This window comes from Martes martes (genome assembly GCF_963455335.1).
Source record: "Martes martes genome assembly, chromosome: 12".
Classification (NCBI taxonomy): domain Eukaryota; kingdom Metazoa; phylum Chordata; class Mammalia; order Carnivora; family Mustelidae; genus Martes; species Martes martes.
In genome coordinates, this window is record NC_137900.1 from 89390864 (window position 1) to 89404543 (window position 13680).

The 13680-nt window shown below is 53.5% G+C and overlaps 1 protein-coding gene across 2 annotated transcripts in view; it reads right to left on the reverse strand.

The window, feature by feature from the left end:
• The window catches only part of ZER1 (zyg-11 related cell cycle regulator), a 30291-nt gene that overhangs the window by 2732 nt on the left and 13879 nt on the right, over positions 1 to 13680 (reverse strand). Inside the window, exons 3-15 of one of the 2 annotated variants that reach the window (XM_080819553.1) lie at positions 13280 to 13430; positions 12637 to 13073; positions 12156 to 12332; positions 11220 to 11334; positions 10907 to 11053; positions 10395 to 10562; positions 6192 to 6407; positions 5463 to 5504; positions 5182 to 5301; positions 4066 to 4181; positions 3557 to 3745; positions 2057 to 2154; positions 209 to 311 (exon numbers count right to left, since the gene is read on the reverse strand). In XM_080819553.1, the coding sequence (XP_080675679.1) occupies positions 209 to 311; positions 2057 to 2154; positions 3557 to 3745; positions 4066 to 4181; positions 5182 to 5301; positions 5463 to 5504; positions 6192 to 6407; positions 10395 to 10562; positions 10907 to 11053; positions 11220 to 11334; positions 12156 to 12332; positions 12637 to 13073; positions 13280 to 13430 (2079 nt within the window). Of the gene's footprint in view, positions 1 to 208; positions 312 to 2056; positions 2155 to 3556; positions 3746 to 4065; positions 4182 to 5181; positions 5302 to 5462; positions 5505 to 6191; positions 6408 to 10388; positions 10563 to 10906; positions 11054 to 11219; positions 11335 to 12155; positions 12333 to 12636; positions 13074 to 13279; positions 13431 to 13680 lie in introns of both variants that reach the window. The other variant, XM_080819552.1, reaches the window with a different exon arrangement.

The following is a 13680-nucleotide window of genomic DNA, read 5'->3' on the forward strand; positions in this document are numbered from 1 at the left end:
TGACTTGCTAAGGGCCAGGGAGGAGAGGGTGGAATTTGTTGGGAGTAAGAGATGAAGCTTACAGAGGAGGGCAGTGACGCCCTGTGCAGGCTGGACAATCTAGTTTCTGGCCACACTTTGGCCAAAATGACACTCAGGGAGGGCCCTGACACCGTTCCCCTGCTCCCCCACACCGAGGCTGCAAGCAGAAACACTGCCCATCTCTTACCGGGCCATTTCCTTTGTCTCCTGCCGGGCAGTGGCCATCTTGATCATGTCCCTCAGCAGGGGCAGCCCCCCTTCTTTGATCAGCAGGGGGCAGTACTTGTCAGCTGCGGGAGGGGCAGACAGCAGGTGATCAGCTCAGACTTCCAGCAGCCCGTGGCCCAGAACCCACCCTTGCTGTGAGGGTCACCCTCCTTGAGGGGTGGGGGGAGTAGAGACGCAGGCCTGGGGGCAGGCGCTGCTGCTCCCGGGAGCCAGCCGACTCGGGGAGCAAGGGGTGAGTCCTTGGAAAAGGCTACTTTGGGACGCGGCCATGACTCTTTCCACAGCTCACCCCATGGGAAATAACACCCAAACCAGTGGCTTCTTTTCTCAGAGATTTTATAGAAATAAAGATTCCTAAGCCCTGCCTTTGGGTATTCTGAGTCAACTGACACAGGAACCTGTATTTATTTGTATTTTTAACAATAAACTACCAGCTGATGCTGGTGGTCAGCCAGGCTGGAAACAGCATTCCTTCCTATGATTGGGTGGTTCACAGTCTATAGCAATGAATATTCTAGGAGCACCTGGGTGGCTCAGTGGGTTAAAGCCTCAGGTCATGATCCCAGGGTCCTGGGATCGAGCCCCACATTGGGCTCTCTGCTCGGCAAGAAGCCTGCTTCCTCCTCTCTCTCTGCCTGCCTCTGTGTCTACTTGTGATTTCTGCCAAATAAATAAATAAAATTTAAAAAAAAAAAAAGAATATTCTAGTGCTTAGGATCCTAGGGCTTTAGGCTCCATGGAGAACACAGGCACTTGAGTGGACCCTCCCCACCCCTCTACCCCTACCCCCTCCAAGCGGCTCTGTGTAGTCAGAGTCACTTTTATGCTCTGCTTTTATAGATGAAAGAATGGAGGTTCAGAGGGAGGAAACAATTCATCCAAAGTCACTCTGGAAGTTTGTCTGAAGGAGTCCCAGCTCAGGGCTCTTCCCTCTGGACTACACTGCCTCTCCAAGGTCAGGGGCTACCTCAAGTAGTAATGAAAACGGCTGAGCATTATCGAAGAGCTGGTATGGACCAAGCACTGTTCCAAGCGCTTTTCATGCCTTACTTCACAGCAATCCTATTTTTGTTCCATTTTAAAGAAGAGATCATTGAGGCACAGACAGGTTGAGAAACCTGCCCCAAATAACACAGCCACAGCAAGTGGGAGAGCCAGGGTTCAAAGCCAGATGTCGGCCCCCAGAGCCCGCACTCCGATCCACTCTGCTAGTTAACAGCATTGAGCTAGTTAACAGGATCCAGGCACTGGCCTGGGCACTTCATGCTGGTTCTCTTTTCACATCAATCTTATGAGGTAGGCATTATCGCTGTCCCCATTCCACAGGGGAGGAAACTGAGGCCCAGACAGCTTAAATAACCAGGGTCAAACCTGGTGTCATCAAGGTCTCTTCCCCCCAAAGCCACCCAGCAGATGGGACACTCTCCGAGGAATCAAGTCAGAATCGTTTTAAATTTCTCTCCCGTTCCTGTGGGAGTCTGTTTCCTCGGCTCTTAGTTCTTTGTTTGGGTTGGTCTTACTCTATCCCGCAGAAGGCACGGAGATTTTTGACTCTTCACTTCTGGGGAAGCAGGAAGCATTAAGCAGGCTATCTGGGAACTCTAGATGGCCCGTCGGGCCTGCCAGACTCATTTCTGGTGATGAGGCAGGGCCAGCCATTATGCTGGGTGTCCCACAGATGCTGGAAAGTGGAGGGCTGTGCTCCCGGGTACAGACTCTGCACCCTAGTTACAAGCTCCCGGGGCCAAGCGTGCTTGAAGCCCAGTGAGCAGCCCCGTGTCTGAACAAAGGGCGAGTGGATACTCACGGTAGACAGACACGAGGTTGTACAGGGCCCAGGTGGCCCAGTGCTGGCTGACAGGGGAGATGCCCTGGGGAAGGAGGCGAAGAATTGGCTCAAATGACCTGTAGAAAGAGAGGTCAGGGTCACTTCTGCTGCCAGGGGTTGGGGGAGTGCCTCTTGCCTGCCGGAGAGCTCTTCTGCCTGGAGGGTCCTACACACAGCCCGAGAGCAGGCTAGTAGGTTGCACTGGAGGCGGAGGCATCAGGCCCTTCAGGCTCCACGAAGGGAGCTCACTCAGGAGAGAGGTCAAGGGCAGGGGCATGCAAGGGTGGCAGGAGGGAAACAGATCAGGTGGAGAAGAAACAGGGGACCTTGGCAAGGAGGAGAGAGCCGGTCTTGGGGAGGCAGGGAGAAGTGCCCTGAGAAACAGAAATGACACCGTACTTCTTATAATGTAAGACAGGCCATCTGGAGTCATGGCCCCAGAGCCTGAAAAATGTACGTGCAAACCCCCTGGGCCAGTGTTTCCACCTCACGTCTCCTTGGGAACGGCAGTCACCGGAGCACAGACAAAGCCACAAGCACGAGCCTGCTCCTCCCAATATGGGATTTCTTTTCCTTTTTTTTTTTTTTTTTAAGATTTTATTCACTTGTCGGAGAAAGAGCGTGCACAAGCACGGGGAACGGCAGGGAGAGGGAGAAGCAGGTTCCCTGCTGAGCAAGGAGCCCAATGCAGGACTTGATCCTAGGACCCTGGGATCATGACCTGAGCCAAAGGCAGACACCTAACTGACTGAGCCACCCAGGCATCCCCCAGTATGGGTTTTCGAGGTCAGGGTCAATCAGTACAAGATGGCCCATCCGCACCCAGAAAGTGACCCAGTCACGACGTGAGGAGGGAGACCCATACCTTGTGGCTGCAAATCCAGCCCCAAGACAGGAAGACGTGACGCCCACTGCACTGCCAAGAATGAAGTCGGTGCAGAGGGTAACTCCTGGGAGGGGAGGCGCCAGACTGTGAGGAGAGGTTCTTTGGCGGAGTGAGCTCAAGAATGGTTTTTGTGGAAGTCCCGCCTGCGTGGCTCTGTCATTAAGCGCCTGCCTTTGGCTCAGGTCATGATCCCAGGGTCCTGGGATCGAGCCCAGTGTCCGGTTCCCCGCTCGGTGGGAAACCTGCTTCTCCCTCTCCCACTCCCCCTGCCTGTGTTCCCTCTCTCGCTGTGTCTCTGTCAAATAAATAAATAAAACCTTAAAAAAAAAAAAAAAAAAGAATGGTTTTGTCTGGTTCCCTGCTGCGTGTTGGTATTTTCCTCAAACCGTCTCGAATGCTTGTAAACGGCTTCGGGTACACACGGGTATGGATGTGCAGGAAAGGTGCAGCTGGCTTTCCGGGTGAGGTGTGTGCGATGCGGGGACTGTCCCTCAGGGAGAGTGACAGGGGATGAGAGGAAAGGCCTTGCCAGGAACGAGCATCCCCCCTTGGACCCCTCTCACGCACCCCTCCCTCCCAGCCCCGCTCCGCACCTGTAATTGATGTTTCTCCGAGAGTTGATGTCCCAGCTCTGGATGGCGGCCCACATGCGCTCCTCCACCTCCTCCCGCTGGGGCTCGCAGATGCCCCACGCCTCAGGCCCATCGAACATGATGTGGGAGAGGACGCCGCAGGCGTTGTACGAAACTTCGATCCCGTCAGCCTTGCTCTCCAGCAGGTTGCTGCCAAGGGGAGAGAACACTCCCTCCAAGTCCCTCTTCAGACACCAGCTGCTGGGCCCCAGCTTACAAACTGGATGCCAGAGGTATTGCTGACTTATCGCCTAGTATCCGTACCCAGCGATTATTCTAAAGATCTGAGGTTGCCGAAGACACAGCTACAAGAGGACCATTTATGGAGGCTTGAGGGAAACCACTTGCAGACAGAAGGCGACATGTCTAACAGAGATCTAGGCAGAGAGTGGTTGCTGCAACTGAACACAGACTACAGCCCTGAGCATCCTGGCAGCCAAGGCAAAAAGGGAAAGGGAAGAAATACCAACCTGAAGACACCGATGAACTGGGAAGTCATTAGCTGCGGCCGTAGCTCCTTCACCTCGGCCACGTTCCCCAAGAGTCCTAGCATGTTCCGATGCAGTTCCTGCTTCTCTGGGAATTCCTGGCAAAATGAGAGCCATTGGGGCCACGTCAATTAGTACTTAATTAGTGGCTGGTACGGTTTTGTGTTGAAGTGTCTGGTACTGCTAACCTAGAAACTTTACAGGTATCTGGCCATTGCACCTAGACAAAGAGGGGGAGCAACATGCTGTCCTCACACCTTCTACCGCACCGAGTACAGTGTGGGGTATGTACCGTATGGGATTAAAAAGGGTGGGGATCCCTTGCTACCAAATCAAAGGCTGAGTGGAGATCTGACCTATAAAACTCCAAAGAGGATAAACACGGTTCTATTTGCCAAAAGCTCAAACATGAATTGAAGGGAAACTTCGTAGAAACTAGAGCAAGAAAATGAAGGATGAGTTTTATCTATTTTTTACAATTGCTACCATTTATTTATTTTTTATTTACTTATTTATTTAAAGAAAGCTCTATGCCCAACGTGGGGCTTGAACTCACGACCCTGAGATCAAGAGTCAGTCATGTAAGTGCTCTCCCGACAGCCAGCCAGGTGCCCCAAGGATGACTTTTAAAAGACCATCCTAGGGGCGCCTGGGTGGCTCAGTGGGTTAAAGCCTCTGCCTTCAGCTCAGGTCATGATCCCAGAGTCCCGGGATCGAGCCCCGCATCAGGCTCTCTGCTCAGCCGGGAGCCTGCTTCCCCTCCTCTCTCTCTCTGCCTGCCTCTCCACCTACTTGTGATCTCTGTCTGTCAAATAAATAAATAAAATTTTAAAATAAAATAAAAGACCATCCTACTGGACAGAATCCTATCCAGCTGACATCCCAGGGAACCCCAGCCAGACTGCGGGCAGCCCGAGAATCGCTGGGAAGGATGGGACTGGGCCTTCCCTCGGAGGCAGGGCTCTAAGACAGGCGTGGGCCTGTGAGTCGGCCCCCGCTGCCCTTCTGTGGGAACCACGGGGGGGAGGGACGCCTGGGGGCAGAAGAGTGGCCGTGTGAGTGGTCAAGGAGGCTGCCGCCGCTGGAGACGGGCGGTACCTTCAGGCAGTCCAGGAAGAGCTTCATGCCATTGAAGTTGAGGAACATCTCACAGTTGTCGGGAGTCTCGTCCGTGATGTTCCACAGGGCGCTCCAGGAGAACTCCATCACCTGGTCGCACTGAAGGGAAAGGACGCCTCAGCACAGCTGGCCTGGAGGGCCCGCAGGCTCCGGGCACCCGTGAGGGCGCCCCCTCACAAAACGTGGGTATCCTCCAGGGGCAGACCAGCCCCTCTCGGGCTAGGGGAGGGGCAGAGGGGCATCATGAAGGCTCAACTTACTATCTTGTCCAGCAGCTTCTTCTGAATCAGCTTCAGCATGGTCTGTGGGCAGAGAAGAGAACTTGCGGGGGGGCAGGGCTCAAGAGGTACTGTGTCCCCCAAGACCAAGACAGAAGAGGGGAGCCAGCCCTTTGACTCCTGGCTAACGCATCCTGACAAGACCGAATATACCTATCTGGTCTGGGGGGCCTGCAACCCACAGACGGGGTCCCTAGCCTCGGGAGGCCTGGGTGCTGGTCCAGCTCGAGCCTGGCTCCCTGTGTAGCGCTGGGCCTGGCCCTCCCCTCTGTGGGCTCCAGCCTCTCCACCCAGTGCGAAAGAGGAGGAGACCAGACGCTCCTTCCTCACTCTTCCCTGCCACCTTGTGCCAGGCCCCACTCTCGAAAGTGCTGGGGAGGTCATGATGGAAGAAGGACCAAGCATAGTGTCTTTCCCTGCAGAACTCGCAACCCAGTGGGGAGGCCGACATTAAACAAACTCCCTCAGACACTTATTTAACCCCAATGAGAAAGACCTAATAGGGGACCTGGTCTGAGGAGCCAGGAGGGGCTTGAACGATGGGACCAAATGGGCGGCCGCAGCGGCCGGGAGAGGATGCCAAAGTGTTCTGAGCGGAGCAAATCTACGGGCATGTAAGCTCCATTCACGGTGAGATTTTTCCTCTCGTCTAGCCTAAATCCGTCATGGGGCAGGGGGGCTCTGGAGAAGAGGCAGCCCGAGGGCACGCACCACAACAAAGCCCATCTTGCCCACGGCCTCCTTGTGGTCGTTGTCCACTTGGCAGACCAGGGCGTTGCACAGGTGCACGGCGATGCGCTGGATCGACTCGTCCTGCCGCGTGGGGTTGAGGATGCTGAGCAGGAGCTCGTTAACTCTGCGGTACTGGAACTCCAGCTCCTCGGGGATGCTGAAGTTACAGAGGGTCAGACAGCAGTTCCGCTGGACCTGGGCGGGACGGGAGACAAGGGGAACACAGTCAGGGTTGGACTCGGGAGCTGGACTCCAGGGGCGCCCTAGAGGCGTGAGATCATCTGGAGCTGTGGTGGTCCAGGAAGGCTTTCTGGAAGAGGAGACTCCAAGGCTTTTTTTTTTTTTTTTAACATTAAAAAAAAAGTGAAATATAATCTTCATACAGAAGAGGGCATAAAACACAAACGTATGCTTTTACGAGCATTTATGAAGCAAAAAAACCTTTTTTGGCAACCATGGAACCCCTACCTGGGTCAGGAAATGGAACACTGCCGGCACCCGGAAAGCCCCGCAGGTCCCTTCCTGGCCCTCAGCCCCTCTCCCCACTAGAGAGAACCACCGTCCCTGCGAGTCCCCATGGAAGATTCTCCAGCATCTTGCTTACTCTCGTTTACCACAGGTTTGTAAGAGCAACTATGTCGTCATGAGCAGCTGAAAAGCATTCATTTGTTCACTGTATCACGGTCCTTGAATTTACTGGCCTATCCCACCGTTGGTGGACATCCGAGGGGGCTTCAGGGTGTGGTAACGTCAAACGATGTCTCATGCCTCCATCCTGGCGTCCACGCCCAGCGGCTTCTGGGTCACACGCGGCATGCAAGTCTTCAACTTGACCAGGTGACACCAGACCGTCTGCCGAAGTGGCTGCAGGGTCTACAGTCCCGACGGGCAGAGCGGGAGGCCTCACGCTGCTCGACAGCTTCAATTTCTTTTTGTGTTGTCTGTGGGCTTTTTTTTTTTTTTTAAAGTATTCTTGGAGCATTTGCCTGTAATTTAATTTCTTTCCACCCTTTCTCAGATTTTGGCAGATCACTGTACTTCATTAATTATGTAATTTAGAGGGTGTATCACCTTAGTTAGCTCTTTTTTCCCCTCAAATACACATACATTTTTTCAATCTGAGAAAAAATTTATTTTAAATTACAAGAGACAATATTTACTCACCGTAAAAAGTTCAAATAGTAGTATTTGAGAGAAAACTTAAAGTCTCTCACTTTATTCCCCAGAAGTAATCGCTGTTAAAAGTTTGGTGCATGTCCTTCTAGATTTTTCTAACATGCAAATACAAATATATATTTGGGGGAGAGGTGAGGCAAAAAAGATATTATACACACTGCTCTAAAATCTTTCACTTATCAACATGGAGTGGACATCTTTCCACATTAGGGATGCGTAGATTTGCCATAATATCCGATTGTGGGGGTATGTTACTTTTCCAGGTCCCTATTGCTAAAACATTCTGGTTTCCTCTAATTTATTTTTATTTTTATTTATTTATTTTTAAAATTTTATTTATTTTTTTGACAGAGAGAGACACGGCGAGAGAGAAAACAGAAGCAGGGAGCGTGGGAGAGGGAAAAGCAGGCTTCCTGCGGAGCAGGGAGCCCGATGCAGGGCTCGATCCCAGGACGCTGGGATCAAGACCTGAGCCGAAGGCAGACGCTCAACGACTGAGCCACCCAGGCGCCCCTCCTCTATTTACTTTTAATTAAAAAGAAAAGATGTGATCGTTTTCCTCTAAAAAACATTTGAATCATAGAATACATAGGCCCAAAGATTAACGCATTTACAGTTTTGGCAAATTCTGCCAGTTGGCCTCCAAAAAGGTGGTACAATTCCTACCTCAGCAGGGAGAAGTATGCAAAAGTCATCTCCCTGACCTCTGTCAATGTTGGGGATCCTCCGTCTCTTGAGATGAAATGTGGTACCTCATCATTTTAATTTCCATTTCTTTGATAGAGTTTATGAATTTGTTTGGGAGTCTTCAACTAGCAATTTTGTAAAAAAAAACCAAAAAAACCCCACCCCTTTTACCTGATAATAAAATCAATCTCAAGGTAGAAAATCTCAAGGTAGAAAAAGGTTGCTCTAAAGTCTGGAGTTGGCAGGCAGGGAGAAAGCAGGCTTTCTCACCCCTGCAGAGACTGTATCTCTACCATAGCCTTTCTGGAGGATAATTCGAGACTATGTCCCAAATGCTTTAAAAATACACCTACCCATTCACGGCCCCGGCAATGGCAATTTTAGTCACGTATTTTAAGGATTATCAATTGAGTAGAGTCAGGAAAGCCTTCTTTGAAATAGCAAACAAGAAAAAAGTCACCTAAATGTTTGACCATGGGGGGCCAACTCCATGACTGCCAGCTGGGCCTGTGGGGCAGCCTGGCCTGCTACTCTGTGGGGAAAGGGCCTGGCCACGGCGTCCCAGCTCCAGCACACGGTTGGCGCCCCAGTGGCTTTTCCTGGATAAGGATACTGAGCATTATGCTGACAACTCACTTTGTAGTTAACACATTTTCTCTTTCCTTTTTTTTTCTTTAAGATTTTTTTTATTTATTTATTTGAAAGATCAGAAGACCATAAGCAGGGAGAACAGCAGGCAGGGGGAGAGGGAGAGGCAGACCCGGGCTGAGCAGGTAGCCCAAGGCAGGGCTCCATCCCAGGACTCTGGGATCATGACCTGAGCCCAAAGCAGATGCTTAACCGAGTGAGCCACTCAGGCGCCCTGACACATTTCTGTATCATGGTCGACCATCAGACAACCTGAGGGTTAGGGGCTCCAATCTCCTCTGCACCTGCCGCCAAGCGGCTGAAAAATCTACCGGTAACTTCTGACTCCTCCCAGAACTTCACCACGGAGAGCCTACCTTTGACTGGAAGGAACCCCTCCTGATAACGTCTATAAGTCAATTAACATGTTTTGCACGTGATATGTGTTACATATCATAGTCTTGCGATAAAGTAAGCTAGAGCAAAGACAACGTAAGGAAATCATTAGGAGGAGAAAATACACTGATGGTGTATTCTGTATTTGTCAAATAAAATCTGATCCAGGGGCGTCTGGGGGTGCTCAGTCGGTTAAGCGTCCAACTCTTGATTTTGCCTTAAGTCATGATCTCAGGGTCGTGAGATCGAGCCCTGTGCTGGGCTCGGTGCTGGTGGTGGAGCCTGCCTAAGATTCTCTCACTCTTTCCTTCTGCCCCTCCCCCCACTCCTACTTGCTCTCTCTCTCTTAAATAAAAAACTAAATCTTTTTTTTTTTTTTTTTTTTTAAAGGAGCACCTGGGTGGCTCAGTCAGTTGAGCATCTGACTCTTGATTTTGGCTCAAGTCATGATCACAGAGTCATGGGATCGAGCCCTGCATTCGGTTCCTAAATAAATAAATACATACATATATAAAATATTTAGAGAAGAATTCTGCATCTGAGTTGAAACCCATGTGGTTCAAGGGTCAATGGTGCTTGAATTTGTTTGTTTTCTAAGCATTAGATGTCTTACTTTTGTAATCAGAAAAGAGACATTATTTTAGAAGTTCTGTTGCAGAAATGTTTGTTGATCTGGGAGATGTTCACATTCATAAGACACTGTTGTAATAAAAACCCACATCATGCAAAGAGTAAGTGCGGAATGAACCCATCTACTAAATAAACATGCATAGGCGAAATCCAAACCAACAGGTGTCCAACACCAACAGTGGCTCTCTGCGTGGAGGGATTATGAGTGGTTTTTTTTTTTCTTTCTATCTGTAATTACAGTTTTTCTAAGGTCAAAATTTTTGTAACTTTTACAATAAAAGCAGCTATTGGAAAACAATCCCCCGCCGGCAGAGTGTTACTGGGCGGAAGGGCCAAGGAGTCCGCATGAGCAGAGGCCCAGAGGCAGGAGAACAGGGTCCCTGGGCAGGGGGGAGTGGCCATGGGGGAGGGACTGGTCAAGTGGGGCCAGGTTACAGGGTCCTGAATGCCAGGTCCCAGAGACTGGGAGGGATGCCATGGGTAAGGGGGGAGGTGACTGCAGCAGGGGTGGAGGGGGGCTGCAGTTCAGAGCTAGGTGGAAAAGGTGCAAACAAGCACGGCCCCCTGAGGGCCCAGGTCAGTGAGGCTGGCACACAGGGTGCAGAGGGAGAGGAGGGGCTGGGCCCGAGCATGCAGGGCTGGCACGGGTAGGGGGCTCACCGTCACCTCCTGGTAGGATTCCATGCCATTCAGCACCACCTGGATGACCTGCCGGCGCAGCTTGACACTCTGCTCGGAGCGGTACTCGGAATTGGTCAGGTAGAAGAGCGCAGCGCTGCCCGTGACCTGGATGTTCTTGTCATACTTGTGGCACTTGAGGGCTGTGATGACGAGCTGTGGGAAGACAGGGGTGGGTCTGGGTTGGCCAGTCCTGTTCAAGCCATGCCAGGCCAGGCCTCGGGTTCTGCCAGGGGGCTGGGACAGTTGCTTTGGGGCTCAGCTTACCCTGATCCTGTTCCCCGAGAGCAGAAGTGCGGGTTGGAGGGCGGAAGCTAGATGGGGCCACAGGTCTGCGGTAAGGCCAGTGCTGGGACAAGCTAGGCCTGGGGCTCGGGGGTAATGCTGCTGGGGGCCTGGGGATGAGGAGGAGGTGGAGAGGAGGGACACGCCTCAACCAAGTCCAGCGCCTGCCAGCTGGGGATGGGCAGGAGGCTGAGGCCCCCGGGGTTGAGGCTGACCTTCAAGGCCCGAAGCAGCTGGTTGCAGCGCTCGATGCGTGCGATGTCAAAAAGCAGGTTGATGGCCCGCGAGGTGATCTCAGGCCTGTGCTCCGTGTAGGCCTCTATGGCATTCAGCACCTGCTCCTCGTTTTTGTCACCACTTACCTGGGAATGGAACATGCTCAGAAGCACATGGAAAAGGCCAAGCGGTGGGATCCCCAGACCCCAGTGCCATCTCTACGCCCAGGGCAGACACCGTGGGGCCCCCAGCCGACCCCCTTCCCTTGTCTCAGGGCCCCCAATTCCTCCCCTCCCTGACTCCCTCTCTCACTTTGTAGGCAGGAATGTGTGTGAGGCGGCACAGGGAGGTCTCAAAGAGCCCGAGGAACTGCAGTGGCCTCTTCAGGGCCCGGAAAGGCATGATGCTGCTCTTGGAAGGCTCAATGCTGGGAACAGAGGGTGTTGGGGTCAGTGGCCTGTGGACTGGGGCTGTCCTGGGTTCAGGAGGGGTTCTCCCTGGGGGTGGCTAGGCATTTACTTGGGGCCCTCTTCTAGGCCTTCCTGTCTCATCTTTTGGGACACAGACCCCCAGCTCTTGACGGAGAGGTGGCAAGGTCACACTGTATAACATGGGGGATGGGAGTTACTGGTGCACCCATCTTTGGAAAATACTATGTGCCCTTCTAGTGAGGACTTGTCACCTTTGTGTAAAGTCCTAACCAATGATCGTCAAGGGACATGCCCATCAACCTAGCCCTGTGAATGCACAGCTGGGGATAGGGCCCATGCCAATTACAGTTGGATCGGTTTGAAACCGATCTCGATCTCTCAACCAACCAGGCCAGGAAGCAACCTATCTGCCGGGATACCTAAAGCAAGGGAGATGCTGCTGGCCATCCTACCGCCACCACCGTCGCTAGCCAGGCTGAGCGTCCTAATTCTCCGCTCACCCCTCAAGCTTACACCTTCCAGCCTTTGCTGTATGCTGTCCCCTTGGCTGGAACACCTCTCCTCTGGCAAACTCAGGAGCTTTCAGGATAACCTGGATGCTGTTCCTCCTCCTTCTTGATCCTCAGGGCAATCCCACAGTCCTGCACCTCCCCTACCACCGTCCTGAGAAGGACTCCTCTGTCCCCACCAGCTCGAACAGACTCAACAGGGCAGGGCCTGGTTGGGTTCTTTATCTCTGGCACCCAGCACCGGCCCTGGCTTGGTAAATGCTTGTGGAATGACACCCTGCTGGCAACCACGGTGGGTGGGTCCCCACCTAGTCTGCCCCGCCTCCTCGTCCATCTTGGAGATGCTGCAGTTCTCCAGGATCATGTGGCCAGAGATGTCCAGGGACATCAGGTTCCCCAGCTTTTGCACAAAGAGGCTCAGCACCTTGCGAGTCAGCTTGAACTTGTAGTAGCTGGAGAGGCGGTCTCGGGAGATGTCCAGGTGTCTGGAGATTGGAGCGGGGGCCACAGGTCAGGAGCTGGACACGGGCTGGGGCTGCCTCAGAGAGCCCTGCTCCTTCAGGCCATGGCAGGGAGGGGAGAGCCCCTCCTTCCCACAGCTGCTCCAGGGCATTCTGGGGAAGAGCCTGCTGGCTCCCCAAGGCCCTGAACAGCCCAGATGCAGCCAAAACACTGGGCTTAAGAAAGGGGACTGTCTCTTCCAAACCCATCTGTGCCCGGCCAGGGGCTTGCAGACTGGCGACTCCCACCCTCTCCCCGCCCCGAGTGAGCTCTGGGCCAGCAGCTCACCGCAGCTTGTGCAGCTGGACGATGACCCGGATGTGGTCGTCTGACAGGTCCATGTTGTAGAGCACGAGGGACACCAGGCTGTCTTTCCACTGGGTTAGGAAGGCCGCGTCGCTCGTCTGGATGCCCGAGAGGTCCAGGGCAGCCAGGGAGCTGAGTGGCCGCAGCAGCGACTCCACAGGGACCCCGTCGATCATGCGACCCAAGTTGAGGAAGCGGAGGCGGCTAAAGCCCTCGAACGTAAAGTCCTTGACCAGCACCTGGCAGGTGGGGTTGACGAGGCACTCGTCTTCACAGCCCCCTGGGTTCTCCTCCTCATAGAAAATGTTGGCACAGCCGAAGAGGCTCAAGGACACCAGGGTGTGGCTAAAGCTCCTCAGCGTCTGCAGACTCTTGGCGGACAGCTTCTCGCAGTTGGTCAGGTACAGCTCCACCAGGTCCTGGGAGCAGGCACAGCTCCGTCACCACCATAGCCCGCCAACCCCACCTCTGGCGACCCCCAGGCCCGAGCCCAGACCACAGGTGGGCTTCAGGAGGAGTGTGTGCAAGGCGCGGGCATGCTGGATTCTTGTCCCGGAGGGGTCACTGACGCTCTCCGGCCGGCCTCCCCATGGCCGTCCCCACAGGCTGGTGACGTAGGTCTCACCTGCTTGCGGATGGCCTCCAAGTCCTGGTCCTGCACCAGGTCCTCTCGAAGGTGGATCCGGGTGAGGCGGGTGCTGCGGGGGTCCGAGAAAAGGCTGAAGAAGCTCTCATGCGGCTCAAAGTTGCAGGCGGCATTGACCAGCTCCACGTACCTGGCGGGGGAGAGAAGCCTCGGTAGCGGGAGGGGCTCAGGGGCCTTCGTCCTCTCTCAAGGCTCTGCACTAGCCCTCCTGTCCCTGAAACCTTCCCTTGCCACCCATCAGCAACTCCCATCTCTTCCAACCCCTGTCCCTCTTTCTAACAGCATCTGCTTGGATCCTGACCGCCCTGCAGGTGACATGAAGATGCTCCCCCAGGCACCAGGACAGCAAAGATAACAAAGCGGTCTCTAATCAATAGCAA